This window comes from Cynocephalus volans, chromosome 16, assembly GCF_027409185.1.
Source record: "Cynocephalus volans isolate mCynVol1 chromosome 16, mCynVol1.pri, whole genome shotgun sequence".
NCBI classification, from domain to species: domain Eukaryota; kingdom Metazoa; phylum Chordata; class Mammalia; order Dermoptera; family Cynocephalidae; genus Cynocephalus; species Cynocephalus volans.
In genome coordinates this window covers 20,326,980-20,353,573 of record NC_084475.1, presented here as the reverse complement: position 1 = coordinate 20,353,573, position 26,594 = coordinate 20,326,980, and the positions used below count along the sequence as shown (strand labels likewise).

Genomic DNA, 26,594 nt, shown 5'->3' with positions numbered 1-26,594 from the left:
AACCTCTAAACTAGACAAAATTCCTCTTTTCCTCAATGAAAAACTACACATTCTCATAACATAGCATCTCACACTTTGCATAGCATGAACACTGCATAGAGCTGTTTCCCTTACTATTGCATATATTATTAGAGTTTTAACTCTTAGTAACCTTAATTTCTGGTGAAAACCTAGAGAGTAAGCAGTTTTGAACTCTCCGTGAAATAACATCTTATATAAAAACATATTTCACAATTTCTAGAAACATGCTTCCTCTTAGAACAATTTCTCAATGTGGAACAGGACATATTTACTAATAGACTCAAATATTTTAGTTTCTCTGTAATAATAAGCCAAAATATAGACAAACTTTATGTTCAGCAATTCATATTTTAGTATTTTATCTTGCTTGTAAATGATCTAGATACTCAATGAATAGCCATCACTTAATGTATCTTAGCAAAACTCTAAGTGTATAGCTACCAAAGAGATTTGGGAAGCTTCTTAAATGAACAAATTATAAAATATAATTATTACTTAAAAGAACATTTATAAACTTTTATCCCATTCACATCTATTTCATTTGCTTGTTCTTAACAGTCGTGCTTGCATCACTCATAAGAACTTCACACGGTGCTAGGTGAGGCTGGCATCATCCCAGGTTATGTCCTGGTAGCTGTTTCCATGGCACACACATGTCAGGTGGTTCTCACCACAGCAATGCACAGAGACACGGATGTTTTCATTAAACCAACACTATTGAACTAGTCTCATTTACCGAAGTCTTACCCAAGTCATGTAAACTTGAAAAACACTTGGGTTAGTTCCTCTTTTCCTAGCAGTTTTAGGAGTATTTAATTTGCATGAACTTGTTTATTTCTAAGCCAATTTGGATAGAACCCTTTTAAGGAATTTTATACCATGTAGACCCCTTTCCTCAGCTGCCGCCAAGGTGCTCAGTCCTTCAGAGGAAGCTGAGGCCCTCTCATCACCCAGCGGCCAGCCCCATACCCTAGCCCACACCATGGCCCCCCATCTCCTAGCTAGCCTGCACCTGCTCGGCTCTTGTTCTGCATGAGGACGAGGTGACCATCACAGAACTTAAGACCAATGTCCTCATTAACGCAGCTGGTGTACTAGCTGGCTTGTTTGCAAAGGCCTGGGCAATGTCTACATCTGCAGCCTCGTCTGCAATGCAGGGGCTGGTGGACCTGCCCCAGAGCTGGTGCTGCCCCAGCAGGCGGTCCTGCTCCTGCCCTGCTGTGGCCCCAGCCGAGAAGAAAGCAGAAGCAAGGAAAGGAGAATCTGAGGAGTCTGATGATGACACGGGCTTTGGTCTTTTTGACTAAACCTCTTTTGTAACATGTTAAATAAAAACAACCCTAAAAAAAAATTATACCATGTAGACATAACATACAAACATACATGTACGCATGTATAAACATACATAAACACAGAGACAGACACAGAGATTGATCATAGGTTTCATTTAAAAATTTTAGTCATGAGAAGGGTACAATGATATACAATTCACTAATTTATAAAGGTGTTACCAAATCCAAATCTGGCAGCCTGCTGCCAAAATAGAAACAAATGACCCAAAAGTCAAACACTGGTGAAAATGGACGTCAGCTCTTATTCAGGAATCCCAGTGACCTCAGGGAGATGTCAGGCTAACCCACCTCCCCCATAAACCTGAAGGACAATGGCCAGACTAAAGCCATCTCCAAGACTCAGACTTACTGAGGGGCTTTTAAAGAGGGGGCTGAGGGAATGGGACATAGGAAGTGACAAGCAGGAGGGAGGGGGACGTGAGCTGTGGGGGCTCCATGCAAGGAGCCATGTGCAAGGCCTCGCCAAGGCTCTGTGTGACTTCTGCTCCCGTCCTTGCTGTTATCTCAGGGTCCTGCAGGAGGGTGGAATCCGCACAGCTTTAGGGGTGTCTTCCTTGGTTTCCCAGGGTCTGGATAGTACGTGCCTCAAGGCAAGTTTGCAGCTCCAGGCTGGCTGGAAAACAACTTTACATTTATGTAAATAATGTCATCTTGCCCCATAACCAAGGTTCAAGATATCAAGTAACCATGGGGAAAGATGGAACTCAGAGAGATGCATGCTAAGGAAAAAAAAATAAAAACAAAAACCTGTGTCTTTTAAAATTTTTCTAAAGCCCATGCAGTTTTAGGTCCCAACATGGCTTTGGTCCTCTTGCTCCAAAAAAATGACAGTTGAATCCAAATTGTTTTTGCAAATGGGACAAGCTAAGGTTACCTGTTTAGAAATGGTCAAACTTTTCACCAATATTTGTGAAGAACTTTTTTTTTTATTTGCCCTTGATAGGTAACCTTACAGAGGCTCTCTGCACTAAATTTTGGGTAAAGATTTTTTTCTAGAAGTTTGTTTTTTAAAATAAAAAAGCCTCTTCTTCCCCCCCCCCTTTTATTCACTCTCAAGTGGGTGTAGGGTTATTTTCATTAACTCCTTCAGTGTTTACATTTCAGTCATGTAAGATCTGCACCTCTAAGGGGCTGAGAAAGGATGCAGGTTTTCTCCAGGAAGGAGTTTTGGAGCATATTTGCCTATTATCAGAGATCTAGAGTAACTTTTTGTGAAGTGTTTTTTCCATAAATGTGGTACAGCCTAAGGAATTTTTTACAGTGGGGACCCAAAATATGGGCAGGCCAGGAGCTGACGGTATGATCCTGAGCCCTGGGAAAGCAGGTGGAGCAAAGCCGGCCGGGCTGTGAGTTTCCTGAGCCTGTGTCAGGTCTTCAGGTCTGTTTCCTGGCTGTCAACATTGACACAAGTAACCTGTATGCCCACGGCCTGGCCATCAGGCTGGAATGCTTTTTGTAAATCTTGCGAGGAGGTTAAAGCAGGCAGTTGAGGATTTTCTGCAGAAGTTGGAGGAGTTCTGATGAGGAGATGGAACCAGATGTTGAGGAGAGGGGCTGTATCAGTCCGTTTTGTGTTGCTGTAACAGAAATACCCGAGAGTGGGTGATTTATAAAGAACAGAGGTTTATTTGGCTTATGATTCTGGGACAGCTGCATCTGGTGCAGGCCTCAGGCTGCTTGTACTCACAGCAGAAAGTGGCAGGCAGGTGGTGGGTACAAGCAGATCACACGGCGAGAGGAAGTGAGAGATAAGGGAGGTGCCAGGGTCTTTTAAACTACCAGCTCTCGTGGGAACTAATACATGAGATTTCACTCATTAATCCATTCATGAGGGATCCGCCCCCATGACTCAAACAGTTTCCAAACACTGCCACGTTGGAGGATCAGATTTCCACGAGTTTTGGTGGGCACAACTCGTCCGAACTCTATCAGGGGCTTAAGCCAGGAGCCCAGAAATCTAGAAGATTTTCTCAAGTGTCAGGGACAGTGGGTTGGGCATGTCAATGCGTTAAGAGTGAGTGTTTATCATGGGTATAGATTTTATTTTTTCTTCTAAGACTGATTTCTGTTCTGTAGTTTTGCTAAGGGAGTCCCTAAGGCCAGCCATTACACTCACACTCTCCCGAGTCTTCTTTACAATTTGATCCTTCCACGGTTGCCAATAGGACAGTTGTTTAGGATGAGGGCTCTCTTTTAAAAATGTTCTTTAAGTATTAAAGTCCAAATCTTTAAAGCTATACCCATTTTAATGTGGCTCTAGACCAAAAAGCCTTTTTACGGTTAAAGACCAATAAGCCTTTTATGACTTAATCATAGATGCAAAAATTACATCTCTAAGAGGGTGTGCGAGACGGAGTCCTCCTCGAGGTCTACGGTTTCTTTACAGGTCTCCATCGCCACAGGCAGTTGAGGATAGTGCTCGCAAAAACAGTACCTCGGGTCTCTTACAGAACATGGGACGTCTCCAGTCACAGACCCGCTAATCTATGACAGCGGTCAGTTGATACTGGGATGGGAGTGTCCCGGCACTAACCAAGCAATGAAGGTTGAGATGAGAAAGGCCCACATGACTGGAACCTCTTATTGAGACAAACTCCCTTGAGAGCTGGCAGGGCCAGACACAGAGCTGCTTGCCACCGCAGTCTCAGGCTTCCCGCCTCTTCCACGGGCTGCCTGAAGCAGGCCCCACTTGTGCCCTCCCGTGGGCAGAGACCAGAAGGTTCTCACTGGTGTCAAACCAAGCTCTGGGAACGTAAAACAAGACCAAAGAGAACCTCATCCATTTTTTTTTTTTAAACATTGGGGACCCAAGAATGGTCTATACAGATGCCGATCTGCTGAGAATCCTGAACCGACCATGCCTGTGTTATGTGCTGTGTGTCTCCTCTTTATGTCAAGTGACAGAAAAGACAAAGGAAACCAAAGACCAGCCCTGCGAGGCCACAGATCAATCACCAATAGGTGCCCAAAACCAATCCACAAGGGTCATACATTCAAAGAACTAATTTTACAAGTGTTTTTCTTCTGCCAGTGTAAATTTGGAAAGGAAAAAACGAGGGGCAATGCTTACCTTCCTCTCTCATCCAGGCACCAGATGGAGACGCAGGAGCACTGACTTTGGTAAGGTGGCTGCAGGGGAGCCCAGTGGCACCAGACAAAAGTGGCACTCAGGGTGCAGAGCAGCTTCCCGCACTGACGGGGCCATCTGACATACACAGCGAGGAAGCCATTTGCAGGGATAGACATTGGGATTGTCCAAGCCCAAACTGCAATCTTGTTGGTGACACCAATTGTTTTGAATGAAGCTCTATCAGCTTAGCTGTTGACCAGCAGCTGAGAGGCCTGGATGAAGATGGGGTCCTACCTGCATGGGTCCCTACAACCTCCTAAAGGCCCTGTTTCCAAATACACTCACATGGGGGAATAGTTTTAGGGGGACACAATTCAGTCCACACTTGTTGAGCAGAGGGCTTGTTAAGTAAATTATGATACATATACAGAATAAAATACCACATAATAAAAATCACATATTTCATGTATTCTAATACTGTTTTTTATCACGATAAATACTTCACGACAAATGACTGTGTGAAAGTGGGTCACAGAGCACCATAAATGAAATGATCCTGTGATGCAAACACATGTCCCCGAGCTGACTGACAGACACATGCATTTGGCAGAGGGTCTGAAGTGATCAAAACAGAGTGGGGTGTGGTTTCCTATATTTTTTTACAATAAGCATTTATGATTTTTACAAAAACACCAAAGCTCTTCCTTTTGTAATTTAAAAAACACAATATTTTTTATTTTTAAATAGAGACTTTAAGTCACTTGGCACACCTTGGTTTCCTCTCCAACAACAGCACAGATGCTGCCATCACCATCGGACCCCTCCGGATGCCCAGCCTCGCTCCACTTCTCCCTGCAGTGCCTGGTGCAAAGGTGGAGCTCCAGTATCCAGGAGGGTGCTCTGGACACGAGGACGCCTCTCCTCCCTTTCTCACGTGGTCTGTCATTCTAGAAGGCTCTCTCAGACCACTCATGCAAAAGGCTTCACGCCAAGGAAGAGCAGGGAGGCGATTTTTCAATCATTCTAAAGGAAACCAACCATGGATCTCCGCGTATAGCTTCCTTCTCTGCCCCCGTGGTCACCTGCTTAGGCCTCGCTCAGTTCCTCAGGCCAGCGTGTGTCTCACGTGGCATCCAGCAACAAATCACAGTGACAGGAACCTTCAGGAACATTCTTCAAATACTGGATGCCCAGCAGTGGCTCCATTAGGCCTTCAACAGGGCAACCTTGTGTTCTGGAACAGAGTCTTCACTGATGTTGTAGGGCTGCGTCCCTGGTTCTTGCCTCAGGTACTTCTCTGCAGAAAATATAAGTTGTTCAAGCATTAAAAAGTGGAAGCAAGGATGGGTCAGTCCACAGAGGGGATCAGAGGTGGGCGTTCCATGGTCTAGAGCACAGGGAGGAGCCGAGGGTCCCCCAGGCCAGCAGCCCTAACTCTGAAGGGTCGCACTAAGTCTTTTAGGAACACCGCTATTTTCCACGGGATTGATAATCCCTTCTTAGAGCTGAGTGGCGTCCCCGCTACGGCCGTGCCTCAGTCTGTCCATGCTCCGATGCGTCAGCAATAGAGATGCTTCTAGCAGCAAGGCCAGATCTCACCGACGTCACGTTGAGCCAAAGAAGCCAGATGCAAAAAGAATCTTCACGTATGTGTGTTGCTAGCACAGTCAAAACTAACTTATGGGGTAGAAATCAGAATGGTGGTTCCTCGTGCGGGGGGTGGGGGTAAGGGCATGAGGGAACGTTCTAGAATGATGAAAATGTTCTATCTTGATTGGTGAAAGTATAGGTGTTGTGTCAGTCAGAACTCACACTGCACATTTAAGCTCTCTGCTTGCTTATATTTAAGCTTTACTTCAATTAAACACACACACACCTAAGGAAAAAAACACCCAAAACCTCCCCAGAGACTGACAGGCCTCCTAGGCAGTGTGGCCACTGCCTGACCCCCTGTCCCAGAGTCTCCCCACAGTGATGCCTGCTTCAGCCGTGGCCTCAGCAGATGAGGAGGCGCCAGCACTTGGGCCTGGAACCCTGCAGCCCTTGCTGAGTGTCCTGGGCAGACCCCTCTGTCCCTGGCCGATGTGAGGGTCCAGCCCTAACCACCTCCAGTCGCTCGCTCCCAGGGCTCTGGTGCCCCACGCTCCTCCTCTCCCAGAGGTTCTGGCTTTTCCAACCCCGCCCTGCTCTGTCTTGATCCCTTGGGCTGGGGACACGCAAGCCCGGGTCAGCTCTCTCAGGAAGGTCTGACTGCACCCACCTGCTTCTTCCAGAGTGGAGAAATACTGGAACTCCTTCAGGTCAGCAGATAGCAGGACACGGAGAACAGGGACCTGAGGGACAGGAAAACGTTAGTGCAGGGCAGAGACGTTGCTGCTGTAACACACAGAGTTGGTGGTCTGGGTGGGACTCGCTATCTCAGAGTCTCCTGGGGAGGGGCAACTTCACCTGCACGCAGCAGGTAAATGCACAGAAGAAACCCCACCCCAGCAGGTGCTGCCAGGGTAGTATTTGTTAATGAATAGTGTCCAAAGACCACAAAGATTTGTGCTCTGCAAACACGACACAGAATGTAACGGTCATGGCAAAGCTCTGGAGCCAGACGCCCCATCTAGAGCCCGGCTGGCCATCCTCGCTGTGTGACCCAGGGTAGGTTACTCAGCTTCTCTGGGCTTTGATGACCTCCTCTGGACCTGGAGATGAGGATAACACTGGCCATGAGGACTGGTTTGAGAGTGAATAAAACCATGCTGACTGCCAGCTGCTGCTGACACCCTTGGTGCTGGGTTGTGGGACATGCCACCATCTGGATGCAGCAGGGAGGACACATCAACCCTGCCTCGCTGCTAACCTGGCCAGGCTCCTGTCTGTCAACCCGCACTGCTCCACACGCTCTGGGTGTGGCGTGGCTGGGATGGGTGCTCTCATCCTTACTTTAACACCTCGGAGGAAGGCACTGTTGTCGTCTAGCATGGCCCCAAGGGCTTCAAAGAGCCACGCAAACTGATTCTGACAAATCCCAGTCGTTACTTTTACCAGTGTCCTGCTGGGAGAGCCTCTGCAGGAGCCTGTTTGACTCAGCCTTCAGAAGCCCATAACACTCCTCTGCACGCATTCCTGCACATACATGTCTGTTTCTCCTTCCTAAAATACAACTCCCCCACGAACAGGGACCAGATCAGCACTGACACAGGGAGTAAGGCCACCCCATGACCCCTCAGAGGGCAGGGGCTGCTGCTCTCCATTACACAGGGAGGGGTGCGGGAGGTCAGGTGGGCAAGAGAACCAGTTCAGAGGCAGAGCCACAGTCAGCGGAGGATCCGGGCCATCTGTCCTCGGGAAGGGTCACGGCTTAGAGGTATCACACAGGCCGCGGGGTCAGTGGGAATGCTCGCCTACCTGCAGGCCCACGAAGGCCAGGGTGGCACCCTGCCTGTGGAAGTCCTGGAGGAGCTCACCGAGCCCCAGCACCACGGTGTAGTCGATGCTGCAGACATGGGTGCAGTCCAGGATCGCACAGTGCGGGGGCGATGCTGGGAAGACAGGCACGGCCGGGTCACACAGGTGGAGTGTCATAAAGCCAGGGGCAGGGGCAGAGGGAGGCCAGTGAAGGCTAAGTCACCCATGGGGGGTGGGGGTGTTGGGGGGGCAGTACCGGAGACGATAGCTATCTGGTGACAGAGCAGCTGTTTCCTTCCTAGGACCCCCAGGCCCCCCTAAACATCAACTCCTGGAAGAATGAGCGGGTCATTAGGGAGGATCGCTTCGGCCCTCACTGCAGCAGACAGCAGGGCAGGCCCCAGCTGAGTGTCCTGTCCACTGGGAATGCAGCCTGGAGGCACCAGAGCCTAACAGATGAGGGCTGGGCCTGGGGTCCCGAGGAGCCAGAGCCGGGGTGCAGAGGGCAACGGGAAGCTCTGATGACCTCAGCCCATCTCGGCCCAGACACGTACCTTCCAGGGCCCGGCTCAGTATCGTCTCCCGCAGGGCCTCGATCGCAGGGAAGTGTAGGCCACTGGCCGGCTGCACAATGAGGACCGGCCCCTCCGACATCTGGGGATGGTGGAGGGAAAGGAGCGAGTCTGGAGGCAGGTCCCCAGGGCAGCCTCTGCCAGACGTGGCCCATCCCAGGCAGGAAGCCCCGACCAAGCCCAGCAGGCTGGAGGAACAGGGAGAGGGAGCCGGCACTACCACAGCCCCGCAGCCCACCAGAGCGCTGTGGTTTAGGAGAGGGTCTACCTGCCTGCCAGGTGCACGGTCACCTGCAGCAGCACCCGCAACCATGACCACCCGTAAGCTCAAAATGCGAGAGACAGAGGACACGAGGAATGCCACCCAGGCTGTGCCCCAGCAGCCGACAGGCTGGCACCTGGGTCTTGGGCCTGGCCACGGAGTGCAGGAGGATGAGCACAGACACCAGGGTCCCGGCCAGGATGCCATACTGGACCTCCCAGAAGCACAGCAGGAACGTCACGCACAGGGGCAGCAGGTCCAGCCCTGGGAGAGGGGGCGTGGCTGAGGGGCACCCGCTGCCGCCTGCGCCCCGATGCGGTCCCTGCAAAGCAGCAGGGTGGCTCCCTGGCCACTCGTGTGTGTAGTGAGGATGGTGTCATGGCCCCCGCAGCTCCCAAGGGGCCTCGTTCTGGGGACATGGGGATGGCAGCGGCCGACCAGTCCATGCCGCAGGGACCCGGACTGCTGCCCACTGGTCCACCAGCCATGGTGCCACCTCCTGCTTCCGCTCGCTCGCCAGGGACTAAACTAACTTCTCAGCTCCAGCCCCCAACTGAGGCTGAAGCACTATGGGGAGAGTAAGGATGGCCACCGTGTTCTCCACCACAGGGACAAGGACATACATACTCTTAACGCGCCACAGCGTCCTGAAGACCTTGATGTCAAACAGGGGAGCCACAGCCATGATGATGACGGCAGCCAGGGCAGACTTGGGGATGTAGTAGAAGAGTGAGGTCAGGTAGCCCAGAGACAGCAGCACCAGCACGCCTGCAGGAAGGGGTCCTGGGTGAGCCACGGCCCTGCTGTTGCCTGCCCTTATGGACACAGTTACCCCCAGCAAGTGACACAAACTCTGGTGGAAGCCCACCTAAGACAGGGGTGAGAGGAATGAACACCATGGCCCCCAGCTCCTGTGCGGCCCCCTAGCACCCGTGCAGTCTCCCCCCAGCACCCGTGCAGCCCCCCCAGCTCCCATGCGGCCCCCCCAGCTCCCATGTGGTCCCCCAGCTCCCGTGTGGCCCCCCCAGCTCCTGCGCAGACCCCCAGCCCCTGTGTGGTCCCCCAGCTCCTGCGTGGCCCCCCAGCTCCTGTTTGGCCCCCCCAGCTCCTGTGTGGCCCCCCCAGCTCCTGCGCGGCCCCCCAGCTCCTGTATGGTCCCCCAGCTCCTGCATGGTCCCCCAGCTCCTGTTTGGCCCCCCCAGCTCCTGTGTGGTTCCCCTGCTCTGGTGTGGTCCCCGCCCACTCCCTTTAACTGTGGGCTCCCTCCCCCACCTCCTCCACATCTCACTGCACAAGGGGAAGACAGTGGGGGGCTCACCCGTCACAAGGCCCCCTGCCGGGGTGCACACCCCAGACTGGGCATTCACGGCTGTCCTGGAAGTCAACACAGAGACCCATTAACCACTGGGGGCGCAAGAGGGGAAGGGGAGGCCTCCGTCCACACCTGCGGCTGATCTAAGCAGAGGGGTCAGCTGTGAAAGTGACTTTGGGAGTCACAGAGAGCTGTGCTCCATCTGCTCCGTTAGGGTTTTTTAAAAAAAATCATATATATATTTTTTCATTATTATAAAAAAACCCACAAACCAGAAAATAGTAGTCCTTTAAGATCCCCCCTGCCTTGTCTTCTTCCCCCATCCAGCTGGGGCGACCAACACCCAGCAGGGTTGGGCTCAGCGGTACGGGGACCAGGGACCAGGCACTGCAGGCAATGCCCCTTCTCTCCCCAGCCACAGCTCACCCCCCAGGCTTCCTGATTCAAGAAGGGCCGTGGGGTCTGGGCCTGAGCCCCAGCCCGACTTCCCCAGGGCAGAGTGGTCCTTTCAGTCCCACTTTCTCTTCGGAATTAAGTCTGGCACCAAGATGCGGGGAGAGCGTCCACTGCGGACGGCTCAGTATTAAACTGCAGAGCAAAGAAACCAGCCGACCCCAGAAGGAAAGCGGCGTGAGACCCCCGCCAGACACGTTAACAGGTGGAGGGATGCAGACTCCTGGCCAGGGGAACAATGAGGTGAGGTCTGGGGAGCGGACCGTGGGTTCTCTGGGACCCCCCCCAAGGCCCAGAGAACGAAGGACATGGTCACGCACCGTCCAAAGCTGCCTGTGACCGGATACGAGGACACGAGGGAGCCCAGCATGTTGGTGAAGCCTGGAGAGAAAACAGAGGTTTGTCCAGGAGAGTAAAAAAGCATGAAACAGAGGGGACAGTTACGGGAGGAGGGGGTGAGAACCAGAGGGCACAGGAGGGCAGCCTGGGGACGGGCGCTGGAGGCCGTGCAGTGGGCGCTTGCCCCCTGGAGCAGGAGAAGGCTGTGTCTGGCTTTACAGCAGTGCTGAGCCAGCCTACCGCGTGCCTGACACATGCGAGAGGACAGCTCGCCCCTTGAGAGGGGGCACAGCAGCAGAAGGAAGTGCCCGAAAGACAAACCCATGTTGGAAGCCAGCTGCCCATCCACCAGGCTCCTTTCCAACCCACCGCTCATTTTTGGGAGATGGACAGGTGGTCAAGGCTGGTCCCTCCCAAGGTGACCCTGATGGACTACACTGGGTGGGACTCCGCTGGCAGCCTTGCTGGGGACCCGAGAACCAAGATGATCAGCCCTCGTTGGTCCCACTCCACCCACCAGCATGTCTCCCCCAGGGGCCTTCGCAGAGACCACAAGGCCTGTCTGGACACAGCTGGGGCTGGGCCTGCTCAGTGCCCGGCCCCCCGGGTTCCCTGGCCCAGGTCACGTCCTCAGAGGGGTGTGGGCAAGGAAATGCGGATGTTGTCACGCTTGGCAGAGGCTGCGGTGACCACAGGTTCACAGGATCGCCCTCACCCCTTCCTGGCTTCTGTGTGCAGCCGCTGACTGGGGACAATCCCTCCCCGCTCGGGCCTCCTGTGGGGTTCATGGTACCCCACTGACAGTCACTTCTGCCTGCGCTCCACCCCCACAACCTGCCACGCAGGGTAGTTCCAGGCCATCTTTGTGATAGGAATGAGGTGCAGAGAATCACACTGGGGAGAGCTATCGGCGGGTGCTTGAGGCAGTCTGTGGATTTTCTCTGCCTGAGGGTGCACGATTCCTAGGAAACCCGAGCTCCACCAACCAACTGGGTAATGCCCCTCAGCAGGAGCTCCAAGAGGAGCACTGACAACGTCCCTTTGGGCCCATCCTGGGCCCCACACATTTTGCTGTCAAGAAGCCAAGTGGCTCGAGTCCAAAACTCAAAGTGCCACGAAGCTGTGGGGTGTCACAGGCGGACACCTCCTTGGAAAGGAACCCAGTGGTGCAGCTCAGGTAAGACTGTGCCTGCCTCATGAGGGGTGAGAAGGAAAGGCAGGAAGGTCGGGGACCCTTGATACAGTCAAACAGTAATGATAACCAAATTTAAGATCCACCATGCTTTCAACATACGCTGCTAGAGCAGTCAGATCCAGAAGACAAGAGGAAGGGAACCGTGAAAGCCGGCACAGTACCCCGCACAGCCAGACAGGCAGGGCCCACCTGAGGCCTCACTCACTTGCCTGCCCTGCCCGGAGGGAGGCCCCAGGCGGGCCGGGCACGATCAGTAGACTCACCTGAGATTCCACCGGCCCTGGAAGCTCCATCCCAGAGGTGAAACTTTCTAGGTGTTCCTTGGCATAGACCAAGGCTACAGACCTCAGGGTCTGGTACAAAGTAGGTGCCCAAAAAGTGGTAGAATGGACAACAGACACCAGCACCCTGTTCCTACAGATTAAACTGAACCATGTGGCAATCTGAGAATGAGGACATGCTAATATTTCAAAAGGGCCCAGTTGGATCCACCTCCACCCCTCGCAGTGGGTCACGGCCATCACTCTGCTGCGTACAACTCAGCCAGACACACAGGCGCACCCAGTTCCTGCAAGATCTGCGGCTGGAGGCTTACCGATGGCCAGCAGCTCCTGGTTGGCGTTGATGCGGTAATTATTTTGAGACGCTAAAGAGAATAAGCAGTAAAAACATTGTCACTCGATAAATAATACCACTAGGAAAATGTTCATGAAATCAAAAACAGGTGACAAATTTCCACGTACAGCATTGTCCGAGTTTTATAAATGTCAATGTATAAGCACACATATGAAATATACACCCGTACGCGTGTGTGTGTGTGTGTGCGCGCGTGCGTGCGTGCGTGCAGGACAAAAAAGAGGAGAGAGGTACAAGAAGACGCAAACAGTAGTTAATTGGGTTAGTAAAAGGGAATTTGTCTCCTCTTTATTCATTCCTGCACTTTCAACATTTTCTACAACATATTGCTTTTATAATAAAAGAACATTTTAAAGTAAAAACCTCTCTAGATTAAAAGTCAAGATGACTAGAAAGTCAAAGAGGAAGCGACCTCTAAAAGGTGAGCAGCCAAGATTTTAGGGGAAGACATAGGGACATGAATCTAAATCAGAGGGTGGTGGACTTTTTCTGTAAAGGGCCAGATCACAAATATTTTAGGCTTTGAGGGTCGTGCAGTCTCTGCCGCAGCTACTCAACTCTAACGCTGCAGAGACAGCACATAAGGGGTAGGTGTGGCCGTGTTCCAAGAAATGCTGAGTGTGAACACTGAAATGTGAATTTTGTACTTTTCTTGTGTCACAAACTATTGTTATTCTTTTGTCCTTTTTCAACTGTTTAAGAATGTCACTGGCCATACAAAATAGGCAGGAGGCTGTCGTTTACTGACTGTGATTTAAGAGAATGACAAGCTTGACAAAATAGAACACGAGGCCAGATGACTTCAAAAGAAAATTGAACTTTTTTTTTTTTTTTAAAGATGACCGGTAAGGGGATCTTAACCCTTGACTTGGTGCTGTCAGCACCACACTCTCCCACGTGAGCTAACCAGCTATCCCCATATAGGGATCCGAACCCGTGGCCTTGGTGTTATCAGCACCACACTCTCCTGAGTGAGCCACGGGCCGGCCCTAAAATTGAATGTTTCCTAAAAAACAGGCAAGATGAGTGAAAGCCGTAAGAGGCAGATTCACAGAAGACACTCTGAGTTTCTTGAAACAACAAAAAAAGAATCAAAAAAACAAAAACAAGACAGACATGAGACACATACAGAATGAATTGAGATGTGGTGTGATTCTGAGCAACTGCTAGAATTTTAAAAGGAAAACTCTTTTGAATGGACATTAGTTAAGAGTCTCCTTTGAATGGGGTAAGGATCTTTGAGTGGGGTAGAACTTTGAGGAACAAAATTTATCCAGTGACAATCTGGCCTGGCAGTAAACAGGATTTACAGAGTTGTGATAACATACACTGTTAATTGGGTTTTAACCATTAGAGTCAACCTATAACCAAATGCAAGGAGGACTGAATTATGGTTAGAGATTGCAATTAAAGTGTCATCTGCATGGATGACACAAAGCTGGAAGGAAGTACAGTGACCTAAGAAGGGACAACGGAAGGATTTAACAGCCTCCACTTATGAAGGAGAGAATCATGCAGCGCTGAACCAGAGGGGACCGGCCAGGCGTGCTGAGCCAGCTGCAGAAAGCACATGGTGTGTTTCTAGAAATTTTGTGAGTCAGTTATTAAACATGGCCATCAGTACCAACTAAATGAAAACTTTCAATTAGACAATTTTCATTAAAAACAAAGATAAGGCTGGCTGGTTAGCTCAGTGGGTTACAGCATGGTGTTCATAACACCAAGGTCAAGGGTTTGGATCCCCTTACTGGCCAGCTGCAAAAAAACCCAAAAAAGCCCCACAAAAAACCCCAACCAACCAAACAAAAGGATAATACTTAAAACTCGTTGCTTCTTAGTTCATTTGACTATATTTTACTGTTACTGATGAGGTTTCTTATGCCTACTGTATCTAGATGATGGAGATTCCATACAGTGGTTGCTAATACACATTTCATCCCAACTGGGTGTTCAAACTCCATGTTCTTCTTTTTTTTTTTTTTTTTTTGTCTTTTTGTGACCAGCCGCACCGCGCTCAGCCAGTGAGCGCACCGGCCATCCTTATATAGGATCCGAACCCACGGCGGGAGCACTGCTGCGCTCCCAGCGTCGCACTCTCCTGAGTGCACCATGGGGTCGGCCCACAAACTCCATGTTCAGTGACATTATGCTCGGCTTAAAACCAGCCACAATAGGAGCATTTGTACCACAGACATCAGCAAAGGCTACAAAGCAAAGCCCTTTCTTTCCACAGAGAGCAGTCTGTGAAAACATCTACCAGCACACCACTGGATGGGGGTTTTCATTATAAGTTCATTTTTATTGTGCGTGTGTGTATAAACATGAGCATGCATTACTTGGATAAAAATTCAGATCTTAAAAATGGGAGCAGATAAAGCAAGCAGACAAGCCAAGCCAGGTAGGAGAGCCTTGGGGATGAGACCACTGGGATGCAGGGGTGGGGTGGGTGGTGGGCATCTTACCAAAGGCCTTCGCCACCGCGATGCTCTCCAGGAGGCCCACCAAGGGCACCACAGCCAGCCCAGCCCCCATGTCCTGAGAGAGGAGAGAGAGGGACAGTGAGTGGCCTCCCTAACTTTGGGAAAGGAGAGGACAATCTATCAGGCAGTGACCCTCCAAGGTGGAGACAGTACTTCAGCTGCAGGATTGAGCTTACACAGGCAAGGAGACGTCTGCTTATAATACAAGGATCAAGACACTGAGAAAAACAGGCAAACTCATTCTCTGCCAGCGTCTAAAACAGGAGGAATGCCCCTGGGTTCCAAGCAGAAAAACAAATGCGATTTCTCTTGAGGGTGTGTCCAATCTGGAATTCATTCCTAACTCTTACCCAGAGACACCCCTTCCCGAGGACTTGGAAGTCCTAACTGAAGTCAGATCTCCTGTCACTAAGCAGATGCATCAGGGATACCGAACTAGGCTGCGGCTGTGTTGTCCTGGCTCCCGTCTGTGCCCACCTGCACCATCTCGGTGAAGGAGATGGTCCTGTTGGCAGTGGTCACTGAGAAGGGAGGAGTCCGGACTGGAGGGAGACCCTCAGCCGTCTCCCCAGTTAGAATGAAAGGCTGGTATCCGGTCACCTCGAAGGAATATGCAACCAGGGCTGCAAAGGAGACCACCAGGGCATTTCGAGCTAGGAGAGAAGGAGACATATTGGTGAGACCTGCCCCCGGCAAGCACAGGAAAGTGTGTCTGCCTCCAGGTAACACACCCCAGCCCTTGAGTGTATCTGTTGCAGTTAACCAGAGGGAGACAAAAACTCACTGTGCACCCTGTGAATCCCAGCACTGATTCATGTGAGTGGGTGGCAGGTATGAGCACATGGCCCCATGGAGTGCACACAGGGGTGGGATAGCAGAGCAGCCATGCATGGGACCTGTGTGCACATCATCTACCGAATGTTCTCCAGACCCAATTAAACTTGTAGAAATGAGAACCACAATGAGAAGAAAAACAGACTGGATTCTATTAACAAGAGATTAGACATTGTAGAAAAGAAAAGACTAATGAATGTGAAGGTGTAGCAGTAGAAACTATCCAAAATGAAACACAGAGGAAAAGACCCATTGAAAATTGTACAGAGCATCAGCGAGCTGTGGGACAACTTCCAGTTGCCTCATATACATGTATTGGAGTCTGCAGAGAAAGTCTGTGGAGTGGCATGGAGGGACAGTATGAAGAGGTGGAGAAATGATGGTTGTATATTTTTCCAAATTTGATGAAAACTGCAAGTCCACATGTCCAAGACTCAATGAATTCTAAGCACAAGAATCACAGAAGAAGAAAAAAAACTACACCACAGATTATAATAAAATTGCCTAAAGCCTATAATGAGGAAGATATTTTAAAAGCATGGTGGAGAAAATGTCACCTATGGGCAAACAAATGTAAGAATGACAGCCACCCTTCTTATTCAAACCAAGGAGGCCAGAAGACAGCAAAACAGCATCTTTAAAGTACCGAAAGAAAAAAAAAATTGTGGAATTCTATATCCAGCAAAACTATCCTTGAAAAAATGAAGGCAAAATAATGACGTTTTCAGACATATAAAAGCCAAGAGAATTCAGCAGCAGCAGGCCTGAACCACAATACACAATAAAGATAGTACTTCAGGTAGAAGAAAAATGATACCAGATGGAAACCTGGATCTCCACAAAGGAATGACGAACACCAGAAATAGTGACCATGTGGCTAACTAAATATGAGACTTTGTTTGTATTATCTATACCTCCAAAAGCAGCTACATGCTTAAGTCAGTGATAATAATGATTGTTGTGGTGTTTATAATAGATGTAGGAGAAAAATGTACAACAGCACGAAGGCTGGAAGGAGCAATGGAAGTGTCCTGTTATAAAGTTCTTACATCACAAACAAAGATGAAAATAGACTGTATTAAGATGAAGGTGTACATCATAAATCCTAAAGCAACCACTGAAAAAACACAAACCAAAACACACACAGACACACACAGACACACACACACACACACCATTATACCTAATAAGCCAATAAAGGAAATAAAATGAAATCATAAAAGAAAATACTCATTCCAAGAGAAGGTAGAAAGAGAGGGAAAAGGGAACAAAGAACAAATGAGATAAACAGGAAACAAACAGCAACATGGTAGATCCAAAGCCAAACACATCAATAATCACACTAAATATAAGTGTTTAAATGCTCCACATAAAAGGCAGAGATGGTCAGATTAGATTAAAAGCAAACATCATTGTGCTGCCCACAAAAAACAGACTTTAAACATAAAGACACAAATAGGTTAAATAGGTTAAAAGTAAAAGAATGAGAAAAGATATGCTAATACTAAGCAAAATAAAGCTGGAGTAGCTCTATTAATACTAGACAGAGTAGATTTCAAGACAAAGAATACTGCCAGGTATAAAAAGGGTCTTTTCAAGACAAAGTTATAATTCTATATGCTTATGTATCTAATAACAGAGCTTCAAAATACATGAAATGATAACTGCTTGATGTGAAAGGAAAGTAGACAATCCATAACTATAGGTGGAGATTTCAACACTCTTCTCTCAGTAACCAATGGAACAAGTAGTAAGAGAATCAACAAAAATATAATAGCCTGCAATAACCAGCTTGACCTAACTGACGTTTATAGAACACTCTACCCAATAACAGCAGAGTATGTGTTCTCAAGTGTACACAGAACATTCACTAACACAGACTATGTTCTAGGCTACAATACAAGTCTCAGTAAAGGTAAATGGATTTAAATCATACAAAGTATGTTTTCTGACCATGACAGAATTAAATTAGAAATCAATACTAAAATACTAACGGCATAATCCCCCACAAATATTTGGAAACTAAATAACTCCCATGGTTCAAAGCAGAAATCAAATAATCTACTTCTAAATAATCCACAGGTCAACAGAGAAGTCAAAATGGAAAGCTATTTAGACTGAATGAAAATGAAAACACAACCTACCAAAATTGTAGGATACAGCTCAGGCAGCACTGAGTGGAAAATTTATAGCACTTAAACATCTATATTACTTTTTTTTTTTTTTTTTTGGTGGCTGGCTGGTACAGGGATGGAACTCTGGACCTTGGTGTTATCAGCACCACACTCTAACCAACTGAGCTACCTGGCCAGCCTCTAGACATCTATATTAAAAAAGAAAAGAGTTTTTAAATCAAAGACTTTGGCTTGCGCTATAAGAATTAAAATTTTCAAAAGGTAATGTAAACTCAAAGGAAGCAGAAGAAAGGAAATAATAAAGATCAGAGCAGAAATCAATGAACTAGAAGACAAAAGCAATAGAAAGATCAATGAAACCGAAGTTGGTTCTATGAGATGATCAATAAAGTTGACAGACTTCTAGACAGGCTAATCAGGAAAACAAGGCAGATGACTTGCAAGCAAGTCCTCATTCTGCCTCTTTCTAGCTGTGTGACTTTGAGAAGTTCTGTTTTGTTGATTTATGTTTCATGTTTTATTTGTTTGTTTGTTTATTTCTGTCTTTTTCGTGGCCGGCACTCAGCCAGTGAGTGCACTAGCCAGTCCTATATAGGATCCAAACCCGCGGCGGGAGCGTCGCTGCGCTCCCAGTGCCGCACTCTCCCGAGCGCGCCACGGGCTCGGCCCTATGTTTCATGTTTTAGAGCCTCATTTTCCTCATTGGCAAAACGGGGAAAATAATATCCCTGCAGTTTCCTAAGGCAACGCTACACACTCTGAGGACAGAGGAGACTGCAGCCCTGTACTGTAAATATGTTTAACTTTTCTGTGTATCATGATACTTCCACACCTTAGAACACCTTTCTGGCTGAGAGGAGACTGTCCCTGCGAGGGCTACTATGATGGTTAATTTTAGGGGTTAACTTGACTAGATTAATGAACACCTAGAGAATGGTAGAGTATTAGTTCTAGGTGTGTTTGGAGGGTCTTTCCGGAGGAGACTGGCCTATGAGTCAGTGGTCTGAATGGGAAAGAGCCATTCTCCATGTGGACGGTCACCATGCAATCAACTGGGAGCCCAGATGGAGCAAAAAAGAGAAAAGGATTCTCCTCTCTTTCTCTCCTGGAATCAGGATACTCTTCTTTTCCTGTAGCCCAAAGCCCATCAACATTACTCACAGTGTTCACTGGCACTACCTTGTCTTTTAGCATGGAAACCCCAATAAGGGCTGTGGCCTAAAGCTCCCTGTCACTCCCTTCTCCTGCCTCCTGGCCACCCTGGCATCTTTCCCATGGCCCTGTGGGGTGTGTAGTGCCTCCTGTCCCGGGACCTGTGAGTACAATAAACTTAGTTTTTTTTTTCCCTGAGCCTCTCCTCTGTCTCCTCTTGTGGCCACCCCTGACCAATCGTCTCATAAAAGAACACAAAACAAGTCCCTGAGAAAATCAGGGGTCTCAGAGCAGCATTTCCCAAACTTTAATGTGTTCATGAATCACGTGGGGATGACAGATAATGTTAAAATGCAGACTGAGATTTGGAGGTCTGGGGAGGGGCCTGAGGTTCTGCATTTCCAGGAGGCTCCCAGGGGATGCACAGGCTACCAGCCCCAAGCCACACTGAGCACCAGGGGTTTAGAGAACACAGCATCCCGCAGGTACTGTTTTCACCACCTCACAGACAAATGAGCTACATTCAGAAAGTGACTCTGTAAGATCAAACGCCAGGCGGAGCTGGACTTGAAGCCTGATGTGTCCACTGTAAACCCGGAGCTCTTCCCACCCTGCCAGCTCTCAGTGTTTACCTGCAGTCTCCAGTCTGCAGAACGGGATCTGGTGATCTGGTGAGTGACCACAGGGAACTGGACCCAGCTCGAGCATCTGGAAGTGACTCGAGGGCTACATCTACCTCCCCGTCTCTCTCATGGCTGTTGGATTTTGCAGCCCCCAAACAGCAGGGCCACGTTCCTGTTATTTCCATTTCCCGCCAGCTCTGAGAGAAGGCTCAGTAGACACGGCTGCTTCCTCACTTGGCGGCGTGTGTCCTCCTCTCTGGAAGTCACTGACTGGCACTCAGCCACTAGGGCCCCTGTGGCCATCTTGGTGACCAGAGCTCGGGATGCATCGAGGAAAGGTTTCCCCCTCCCCTTCAATGAGGTGGCCCTTCAAGGAGCACAGGCCATGCTGCCCCTCCCACCCTAAAGGCTTTACCACGGCCTTTCTTAAGGGGCCCTTCGGTAACTGAGACTCAACCTGTAGACTCCCACCTGAAGTTAAGCTTCCACCCTTAGCAAGCGCACAATTAAAACAGAACCACTTAGTCCCAGTGGACTTAGTCTTCTCATCCAGGGACCTGCCCACAGACCTGGGTCTCTTAACCTTGGCACTGCATCACTCCGTGCTGTGGGAGGCTGTGCAGTGTTGGACATTAAGGGTTATCCCTGCTGTCTACCTGCTAGATGCCAGCAACAGCCTCCCCAGTAGCATCAACCAAGAACGTTCTCCAACGCTGCCCAATGTGCCCAGGGTGGGGGTGAGGTCCCCAGGGCTGGTAATTGTTGAGGAGTTAGAAATTTTGATTCTCCTTTGATCTTAGAATAGGATTATTAGGTAAATGCATGCATGGGGTTAAAGCCCTTGAGCAGAGGACAATAGTCCACTGACAGTTTGGCAAAAGCCCATCTAATCAATTCTAATCACTGGTTAGGGATGGGATGGTGTACTTTGACTATTTTAGGTCGCTGGTTCCATTCTGGCTGGAAGGACTGTTAACTATTTAACCTACTGATGGTTGTTAAGATATGTTGAGGAAATCGCTGTAGGGAAAGAACATGTTTGCTAAGGGCAAGCTGTTTGTTGGTGGATTGACTTAGCTTTTTACAAAATGCATTCTGGAAGTCACATTGTTAATTTTACTGCTGTTACTAGTTTTACACTGCCTTTTTTTTCAATGTCTTTCTTTGATAATTGAATCAACTGATTTTTCTTGTGAAACTTCCTTGTCTTTACAATAAAAAAGAGAAGCTAACTTTGATTCAGGGCTGTCACATTCAGCTTTCTCCCTCTAACAGGGGAGTTGCTGAAAGGCAGTCACTTCGGGCCTCTCATGGTATTCATGTTACTTTGAATAATTTCTCTCCATTACACAGAGAAAGGTGTAACAGGTAATGACTATTGCAGGCCCGTGTTCTCAGATCTGGCTGGTATCAGAACCACCTACTGAGTTTCAATCATTCCCACGCCCAAGTCACACCCAGACCCACGACACAGGAGTCTCTAGGAGTGGGACCCAGGACTTCCCGGTGACCACAATGTGCAGCCCAGGTTGTGCACATTGTAGGTGGAACCTGTCCCTTACCTGTTGTGGCAGTCCAAACCAGCCAACGGCTGAACCGCACACCGGGGGGCATCTCAGGATGGACGGGGGGCATGTGGTCTCGCATCAGCTTCAGCACCAGCAGCAGCACCATGCAGACCAACCCCAGGATGGCATCGCCCACCCTGCAGACAGAGGACTGGTCACCACCCAACTCAGCCAACAACACAAGCCTTCTGGTGGCCTTTGTTCCTGCTCTTTCCTTGTGTGGTCTCCTCCGTTCCTACCACCCAAGGCAACTCCGTGGAGGAGTCAAGGTGACCACTCTCAGGCTCCCCAGGACAGAGCTTCTCAAACTTTCCCTCACACAGGGGCCAGCTAGGGCTCTTGTTAGAAAGCCGGCTCCAACTGAGCAGGTCTGAGGGTCTGTATTTCTAACCAGCTCCAGGTGCTGCTGCTGCTCTGGGGACGCCTGTTTAGGCAGCAGGGCCCCAGAAGGAATAATCTCCATCTGGGATGGAAACAGAGGTGGGGACAGGAGGGGGGTCTGGAAAGAAGAGCTTCCTTACATGGGGGAAGACACAAAAGCAACAGGGTACCTGGTCTCTCCGATATTGAGGAAGGTGTGATACACCTGCAGGAAAAACTGCCTGGGGATGTTCTGTAGTCCCAGGAGGTTCTGTTCAACCGCAGAGACTCCGATTAGATAAGCTTCCCCAACTCCCCTCCCTCCTCCTACCAGGGGAAGAGGTCACCTGGGCCTCCTGGCCTCACCCCAGGCCAGAATCCCAGCCCCCCCAAGGCCCTTCCTGGGTGCCCATCTCAGGGCTCTCAGTGGACCCCCTTGCCCATTCCCAAAGCCCCAAAGGGCAGATCAAAGTTCTCCTCGAGCGAGACACTACTTGACACGTTTCAGCCAATGACATGTTTTTCTAAATTACTTTGAAAATATCTTAGAAAAAGGGCGATCCCAGAGCAGAGAGGTTCCACGGATCCGTCTGACCCGGGTGTGGGACCGAGGCCCTGGGCGGCCCACCCTGCCCCGCCGCCATTGGCTCGGGGCCGCGTCCATCACTCAGCGGGCCGCCCCCGCCACGCAGACCTTTGATGCCATTGGCTCGAGGTCGTGTCCGTCACTCAGCGGCCCGCCCACCCGGCACCGCCCCCTGCCGGGAAGAAATATCCGGCCCAGTGGCTCGCAGCTTCTGGAAGAACCCATGGGCCCCAGGGAAGCGGGACGGGGCGACATCCAGCCAAGTCAGGGCCTCCCACCGGGATCCCAGCACTTGGGAGTGTCTGGGAGGGAGAAGGGGCTCTACTCTGTGCTTTAGTTCTCTGCTTTGGCTGACACCCCACAGGGGAGATCAGAGAGGGGACTCAAGGCCCACAGCCCCAGGCCACAGGCTCCCAGGACCCTGCCCCAAAACCTCCTGCAGCATTCATGGGCGGGGGAGGGGCACGCAGGGTAAGTGGAAAGGACTGATTCTGGGAAGTGGGGGATTCTGTCCTGGGAATGTCAGCAGGACCCTCCCCACATTCTCTGCAGTCATGACCTAGTCAAGGTTGTAAAGACTTTGGGTGTTGGGGGGTGGTAAGGTTTCCAAGTAGGAAAGTTATGAATAAGGTCCTTCTACTCTCATGGTGATCATATAAAAGAACATTCTCAACACTAAAAATGAAGGATGTTGTTTCCAGAATAAAGGGCAGACCATCCCACGAAACAGTGTTTGCCAAGCGAGCCCTGACACACGTGTGTGTGATATATTATCACATTTGCCCACACCTACCTTTCCAAGTATCCTCCTCTCCAAAATGGAGATCACGATAAGCCCACCTCCCAGGGGCATGGTGGGAATTAAACACGTGGAAAGTGTTTATTTAACCCAACGCCTGGCACACAGTCAGACTGCAAAAGTGCCAGCTGCTTTATTCACACACACACCCCCCTCCTGCCCTTGATTTTCTCACTTTGCCCCAGTCAGGGTGGAGTGTCACTGCCAGCCTGGAGCAGAGCCTGGCCTTGGGAAGCATGCCTTGCAGAGGCCCGGATGTGGCATCGGGTCAGGAGGCAAGGATGTGGCCCTGACCCTGCTGCCATCAGGGGCCCGCAGCCCCATCTGTAGAACTGAGCTCAGTTCCATTCCGTACACACACAGCTGATTGCTCAGTACACACCAAGCACAGCACTGGGCGGCCCTGGCCAGGAGCCAAACTATTTCTGCCCTCAAGGGACTTAGGACCCAGTAAAAGGAGAGTAAATGCCATCCTCAGATAACCAGTGATTACTGATTCTAGTACTTTTTACAGATGCTTTAAACAGAAATATAGAAAGCATGGCACTTGAAAATATTAAATATAAATAGAGAAAAACAAATCCAAAATTATCTAGCTACATGAGTGTGGGGAAATAACTTGCTTGTCAAAATTCTGGCAGCGCACGTGACCTCAGTGCGACCAGGGTGCGCCCAGGCAAGGCAGCAGAAGAGAGGCGCCCTGTGAGCCATCTGAGCACACTGGCCCCAGAACTCAGGCCAGCACCGGGACAGAATGACAGGTCCTCCAAATTATCTGCTGCAAAATCTGACCATCATTCAACATCTCCTCCAGGACGATCATTTTATTAACAGGGGACCCAGGAGAGCACCATGTTCTTCTCGATCCTGGAGAACAGATCGCCTCAAACAGCAAGGGGTCTATTGCCCGCAAAGATCATGACTGGCCTCCGTCCTGTACCCAGCCAGACCTGTGCCCTGGGTTGGGCACTGTGCCTACCTTGATCTGTCCGAAGCCAATGATGATGGTAGCAGCAGAGGTGAAGCCTTTAATGACAGGGCAGGAGATAAAGTCCAGCAGGAACCCTGGCCGGCCAAGAGAGAATACTCAAATGGTCGCAGCTCTACCCAGTCCCAGCGGATAAGGGTGGATGGGGGACTGGGTGAGGTGGCGTGGGTGGGGCTGGGGAGCAGATGCTGCAGGCAAGGACTGATGAGTGATATACCCTGTTATAGCTGTTTTTGGAGAGCAGAAAAGGGAGACTAGGGTCTGAGGCCTGGGGCACTTCTCCAAGTGTCCTGGCCTCTAAGCAGAATACAGTAGGTCTGGGGACTCAGAGCACCCCCCATCCCGGGATAGCCCTTGGAATGCAAAGGAAATGCTGAGGTTATGGCCATCCCCAGGTGAGTGCCTTGTTATCCCAGGAAGAGCAGAGCTGAGGCTCCTCCTGCCTGTGGCCGGAGGCTGAGTCTTACCCAAACACAGGAACCCCATGGCCAGCTGGATACAGCCCGACAAAAAGGCCAGCAGCACAGCATAGGCCGGCTCGTGGAAGGTGTAGAAGGAGACCAGGAGGGACATGATGGCTGTGGGGCCCAGAGTCACATCCCGGGAGGTGCCCAGGAAGAAGTACACAAAGCAGCCCATGAAGGCAGAGTAGAGGCCGTACTGTTGGAGAGAGACAGTGGTGAGCACTCAGGAGGCCCAGGGCATGTCCACCCATGTCCCTGGAGCGTGTGTCCAAGCACAGGGGAGCTGAGGGTGTCGACTGTGTACTCTGGATACACCGGCACACACAGACAGCGCATAACACCCCCCTCTACCATCCACAATGTGGACCTGCAGTAATTACAGGCCTTTTTTCTACTAGCACCCAACTGGGGCCTTGGGGTGCTGATGACCAGGTTGGAGGAGGAGGGAAGGTGTTGCCTGCAGGGAGCACAAAGGCCTGTGTGCTTAGATCTGAATCTGCAAGTCTGAGGAAACGTTCTTAAGTCCACTGTGAGTCATTCTGCTGGTCCCAACTGGACAACCCAGCAGGCCGAGGAGCCTATGACTGCCCAAAGGCAGTCACACGTTATAGATCATAAACCAAGGGTTCCTTGGGCCCCCTGGGTTTGGAAACCTGGGATGTCTGAAGCTGTCTGGAATTGACACCACGTATTTCTACTCTGTTTCTGGCCAGGTGCTGAGACATGGGGTCAGGCACCTCACCTGGGGTGGAAGTCCAGCCACTTCAGCATAGGCCAATGCCTGGGGAATGACCGTGAGCCCAACTGAGAGTCCAGCAATGAAGTCCATCTTCAGCCACTGCCCGGAGTAGCTGGGCAGCCATGCCAGGATGGGCAGCCTCCTCTGCAGGGCGGCAGTGGAGCAGCAGCAGGCTTCCAGGGCCATGCTGGAGCCAGAGGACCTGGCCTAACCCAGAGCCTTCACCGAAGAGGGCATCCTTAGGGTGGGATGGGGGCGGGCGGGGCAGAGAGACGAGCAATCACATTCGGACTTCAGCCACCAACGCTGGCCAGAGTCCAGGCGCATCAGACCCCAGGGCGTCTGAGCCAGATGGGTTAAATTCCCCGCGGGCCATGCTGGTCCGAGAGAGGAAGCCAACAGCCTGTGCAGAGGGGGCTTCATCGCTCACCCTCCCTGAAACCCACCTGCCCGAGTCCCGGGTGCCTTCTCTCCCTCCATCCACAAGTCTCAACCTGATAAACGAGTTCTTAATGAGAAGCCTAAAGACTAATTAGGTTTAACACTTCTTGGCACAAGAGAACCTGTTTCTTTTTCTGCCCCCCTCCCCAGGGAATTTAACGGGGGGCAGCGCCGGCAGAACCAGGTCCTCGGGCGGGTGCACTCCAGGCCGCCTGGCCGGCGGGGTGAGCGCGTGGGGCCCCCGCGAGGCTCCGAGGCCTCCCAAGTGCGCACACGGCGGGCTCCCCCCACGACGGCGGACCGCAGCGCTGGGGGGTGGGCTCCACCCCGAGGCCACGCCTACCCCCGTGCCCACCTGTGGCGTCCGCCAGGGGCTCCGATATTAATTCTGCGTGCGCAGCATCTCCTGGGGTCCTGGCGCCCCCCGCGCGCAGAGCAGGCTCCCCGTCCCCTCCTCCGACCCCGGGACGCCGGCTGCGCTGCTCTGGGCAAAATCCATTCCTGCCCATCCCCCGCGATGCCGCTTGACCCAGGTGCTGGGGTCTAGGCTGGGGACCCCGAGCCCGCCGACGGTCCGCGGCCCGCCGGGCCCAAGCAAGGCCGCGAGGACCTGGGTGGCCACGCAGCGAGGAGGGGTCCTGAGCGTCCCTGTGACAACAGCCCGCACCCTCGGCCCCAGGCCGCCCCCCAGCAACCCCGGCCTGTCCCAGCAGTCCCCCGGCCCCGCTAGCCGCCCTCCGCGGGCCGCGGGCTCACCCACCGGGGCCGCAGCTCGCGGTCTCCCCGCGGCGCCACAGCCAGTCCGCACAATCGC

The 26,594-nt window shown here is 50.9% G+C and overlaps 1 protein-coding gene across 2 annotated transcripts; it reads right to left on the bottom strand.

Moving 5' to 3' along the window:
• Positions 1 to 5,144: 5,144 nt before the first annotated feature.
• On the bottom strand, positions 5,145 to 26,586 carry SLC26A11 (solute carrier family 26 member 11). Of its 2 annotated transcripts, XM_063080726.1 has the most exons (17): positions 26,541 to 26,586; positions 25,343 to 25,577; positions 24,604 to 24,796; positions 24,128 to 24,213; positions 21,955 to 22,034; positions 21,398 to 21,540; positions 15,569 to 15,744; positions 15,074 to 15,146; positions 12,571 to 12,621; positions 10,762 to 10,822; positions 9,995 to 10,050; positions 9,304 to 9,444; positions 8,813 to 8,940; positions 8,397 to 8,496; positions 7,843 to 7,976; positions 6,704 to 6,776; positions 5,145 to 5,740 (listed from the first exon to the last, which is right to left on the bottom strand). In XM_063080726.1, exons 2-17 carry the CDS (start codon positions 25,523 to 25,525, stop codon positions 5,649 to 5,651), a joined length of 1,770 nt encoding a protein of 589 aa, XP_062936796.1. In that variant the 5' UTR covers positions 25,526 to 25,577; positions 26,541 to 26,586; the 3' UTR covers positions 5,145 to 5,648. The 2 variants fall into 2 exon arrangements, 1 of the variants encoding a protein (XP_062936796.1); XR_010021871.1 differs by lacking the exons at positions 5,145 to 5,740; positions 8,813 to 8,940.
• Between the last annotated feature and the right edge of the window lie 8 nt (positions 26,587 to 26,594).